At 41.6% G+C, this 4,237-nt stretch overlaps 1 protein-coding gene across 2 annotated transcripts; it reads right to left on the bottom strand.

The window, feature by feature from the left end:
- Positions 1–957: 957 nt before the first annotated feature.
- On the bottom strand, positions 958–3,925 carry LOC133789919 (uncharacterized). 2 transcript variants are annotated; one of them, XR_009873785.1, is made up of 3 exons: positions 2,681–3,925; positions 1,206–2,585; positions 958–1,118 (listed from the first exon to the last, which is right to left on the bottom strand). XR_009873785.1 is itself a non-coding variant. In XM_062227583.1 (2 exons), exons 1-2 carry the CDS (start codon positions 1,631–1,633, stop codon positions 992–994), a joined length of 555 nt encoding a protein of 184 aa, XP_062083567.1. In that variant the 5' UTR covers positions 1,634–2,630; the 3' UTR covers positions 958–991. The 2 variants fall into 2 exon arrangements, 1 of the variants encoding a protein (XP_062083567.1); XM_062227583.1 differs by lacking the exon at positions 2,681–3,925 and having other exon boundaries at positions 1,206–2,630.
- Positions 3,926–4,237: the final 312 nt, after the last annotated feature.

Below are 4,237 nucleotides of genomic sequence, written 5' to 3'. Positions count from 1 at the left end.
GATGGTGAGGTAAACTTGGCCACAAAATCATGCTCTTGTTGCATGTTCCAAACCATTGGGATACCTTGTGTACATGCTTTTGCTGCAGCCAGAAAAAGAAGCCTAAACATTTACTCATTGTGTTCCCCTTACTATAGAATTGAGGCATTGAGGGACACTTATGAAGAAACTATTTACCCTGTTGGGAACGAGGATGAATGGGTAATCCCTTATCACATTAGAGATATGGTGGTCGGCGTCCCCGTTGAGAAAACCCATGTAGGAAGGCCTAGGAAGCAGAAAGTGGGTAGGCGAAAGACAAACCGTTATGCTTCACGCGGGGAAAAGATCGTCAAGCCACGTAAGTGTAGCAGATGTGGTGGTAGTGGGCACAATAGGAAGTCATGTAAGGCTAGGCCTTAAAAATTTGTGTTCTGTAATTATTCAATTGAATTTGCTGCATTTATTATATTCAGTACCTCTTCTAATACTTTGTTGGTTTTGATCTAAATAAATAGCTTTTCACAAAAAAATTCTTGTCTGCCTTGATAGGCCTTCATCTGGACCCATCGAGGCCTATCGAGGTAGATATCGTTATGTATATTTAAGACCTTATCGAGTCCAATCGAGGCAGATATCGTTATGTATTATTATGACACTATCGAGTTCTATCGAGCCATATATCGTTATGTATTATTATGACCCTATCGAGGCATATCGAGGCCTATCGAGGCAGATTTGTTTAAGTGTTATTTTACCTATCGAGGTCAATCGAGTCCTATCGAGGCAGATTTGGTTAGTATTGTTTTTTACCTATCGAGGCTTATCGAGGCAGTTCGTTTGACCCATCGAGTTTTGTCGAGGCAGACACATTATGTGAATTTAGTAGTTTTTTATTTAATAAATTTTCAAAAAATAATGTTTGATAAAAAACAATATACAAAACTAACTATATATTATATTATACAATAGGTGTATCAAGAAAATGTAAAGAGCACCACGGTGACAAATTCTAATAAAATAGGTCCACACACCACTTGGTCCTGAAATGCTGGATGTTCTCATCGATAATGGTATCGAGTGGTAGCCTGGAAACCAAATGCTTGATATGTTTGATGGCAATCAGACCACAATCCCCACTGCATATAATTGATTTTGTCTCAATACAAGATAAAAATAACTTTAATATTCAGATTTCAAAATACACTAATAAAATAGGGGAATACCTTGTCTTAGTGTGAGGACACTCCTCAAGAGAAATACGACAATACGAAAAAGGCTTTGCGTTCTGCTTAGGATCTGTTTGGAGGTCGTCATGGTCGTCAAACATGCCAGAACACCACAACAACGAAGGCAACAATAAGCACCAAGGCTTGATCACTTCCTCCAACAAAGTTGGACTAAGCACGCTATGGTTGGAATCATAAATGTTGATGCACCACGTTGGAATGGAGACTTCAATGGCGATCCAATGTGTGACTTTCTCGACGTGCAAGGCAAAATATACTTCACTCACATTTTTCCAGGATACGAGGAATTTATTATCATCGCCCTTCAGCATTTTCAACACATCATCATCCCATGTATACTTAGTGTCAGTCTCTCTGAAATGATTCCAACGACCTAGGCACACTTGGGGGAAGGTGGTGTTCATGATTGCAGCATCCTGCCGAAATGCGGCATGATAAAAGTGGCGTCAGCAGCGTAGCATGTGCAGAGCGGCATCAATATGCTGAAAAACATGAAAATTCGTTAGTACCATCAATATATATCTAAGATTGAATTGAAAATATAAATGTAATTTACAAACGAATCCCAAAGCCAAGTCTGGATTGTGTGCAACTGCAAGAACCATGCCACACCGTGCGTCCCAGTATGGATGTTCCGATCTATCTTGTTGTCGATCCTCCCGATGATCCACTTATGGAAGCTCTTCTCCTATTTCGGATCACACTTCCTCAAAGGTTCAGTAACTAGCCCCTGTTTATCTACTCTCATCCTCTTCGTTGGGTCGGTGAAGTCATCAAAACGCTTGGGCCAGCGTTTCTTCCTGACAACTTCAAGGCCGGCTGCCTCCTCAGACTGTAGTACTCGTACACTGGGATTGTCGGCATCACTGGAAACTACAGATGTCTGGGCCTGTGGAGTGGAGGGTGGATCACCGAGCTCATAGTCCTCAGGCAAGATATCAGACTCTGTATCTGATTTTAAGTGGGTGGATCAACCTGAGACCACTAAAAGTAGTTGCGCCAACTAAGCCATGATCGTAGTCTGATTCTGAAGTAAGGTTGCCTGGCCCTCCTAAACCCTCTGGAGCCTCTGCATCAACTGCTCATAATTAGGCTGGGCAACCTGACTAGAGGAAGGTGCCTAGGTTTGTGAAGTGCCCTCCTCAACCCTTGGGACATCCTCGTAATAAATGGAAGCTTCCTTTGCAACCTCTGCCAGCTTCTCTACCTCCTTCTTAGGCACTACTTCCTCCCTGCAATCCCAGCCTTTACTACAGTTGATTCCAACTCAGGGAATAACTTGGAATCAACGTCTGGGAGGCTATTGTAGTAGACTACCTCACCGGGAAGTGGCTTCAGCATGGAAAGTACCACTAACTGCATGGACGAATAGCATGTGTCATAAAAACTTTAATGAAATAAACCGTTAATCAATTAATTTGTGACATTTAACAAGATAAAGTGGAACATACTCGACGTTTGGTGAATATAGGAACCAACTCAGCTGTCAAAATAGTGATATCGGTCTTCGTAGCCCAGCTAAGCATTCTGGGAATTTGGTTCCCACTGTTCTCACCGAACTTACTCTCGATAGCTGGCATAGCCTCAAAATCCCAATACAGAAGTGTAGGGGCATAGCCATAGAAACTATACTTCGACTCCTTTTGTTTTTTTGTTCAAACCATCTTTCTTCTTCTCCTCGTAATGCTTCAATTGCTTCTGCATGTCATTGTGAACTCCTCTAATAACCTTCTTGAAGGACATCTTCCCCCACAGATACTTGAAAAAGTAGTCAAGATCCTCAACCATCTTTAGGGAATCACCCGATATCGTCGTTGTCTTCTCTGGGGCATTCAATACCCCTTCTATCAAATAGCACAAACCCAGCTTAAATGCATCTTCTTGGTTTGTCGAGGCATTCAAAGTATCTTCCAACTGGCCAAAACTAACCTTCGAATCACCATTAACGTATTCATGGATGATCCGATCACTTGAAAGATGCTCTCTCAACTCGTCTGGGGACGAGGTGTTCCCGAAATTCAGCCCCGTGACTAGGGCAAACTCTGCAATCCCAAATTTGCAAAGGATGTTGCCCAAGTAGAATTGGCCTTCTTCAGCCTTCTTGCTTTCCACCTTCTGCAACATAAGCTGATGTAGCAGAACCCCAGAAAAACTAAATGACTTAGCCTTGAAGAACTGTCCCAACGAGCATGCCTCTGCCGGTTCAATTAGCTCGTGCCTCTTAAACTGCTCTATAAGGGCTTCCAAGTAAGCACTACCCCTATATGTGACATGACCAGGAAAGTGTTTCTCCAATGGCACAATAAATTCAGGCATCTGGAAAAAAAAAACAAAAAAAAATGTTAAAAATACAATTTTAAACAATCTGGTAACTATCGAGGCATATCAAGGATTATCGAGGCCTATGTAAAATCAGAAAATGCATAGTTCTATCGAGGCCTATCGGGTCCTATCGAGGCAATGCGAAATCATAATATATCTACCTCTATCAAGGCCTATTGAGGCAGGTGCTAAATCAGCCATAAGTTTTATTCTATCGAGGCATATCGAGTCAGATGCTAAATCAACCACATGTCTTATTCTATCGAGGCACACTAAAATTGAATATATCTAATATCATCAAGGTCTATCGAGGTCTATCGAGGCCTATCGAGGCAGGTGTTAAATCAGCCATATGTCTTATTCTATCGAGGCACACTAAAACTTAATATATCTAATAGCATCGAGGTCTATTGAGGTCAATCGAGGCACATTCAAAAATAGAACCTAACATATACTATCAAGTTCTATCGAGACCTATCGAGGTGGGTCAAATTTTTTGAAAAAAAAGCCCAAAATTCTCAGTTACCCAGCCCCAATCTATCCTATGAACAAAACATCAACAAAAAACCAGATATTGTCGATTAAAAAGAAAACCCTCACCTTCGCGTACTTGGGAGTTGTTTCGCCTACTTCAGAGTTGTTTCGTTGCCTCTGGGTACTTTCGGTCCGATGGTCAAGTGCTGGTT

Source organism: Humulus lupulus, chromosome 7, assembly GCF_963169125.1.
Source record: "Humulus lupulus chromosome 7, drHumLupu1.1, whole genome shotgun sequence".
NCBI classification, from domain to species: domain Eukaryota; kingdom Viridiplantae; phylum Streptophyta; class Magnoliopsida; order Rosales; family Cannabaceae; genus Humulus; species Humulus lupulus.
The sequence above is the reverse complement of the archived record's forward strand: the minus strand, read 5'-3'. Positions and strand labels throughout refer to the sequence as shown.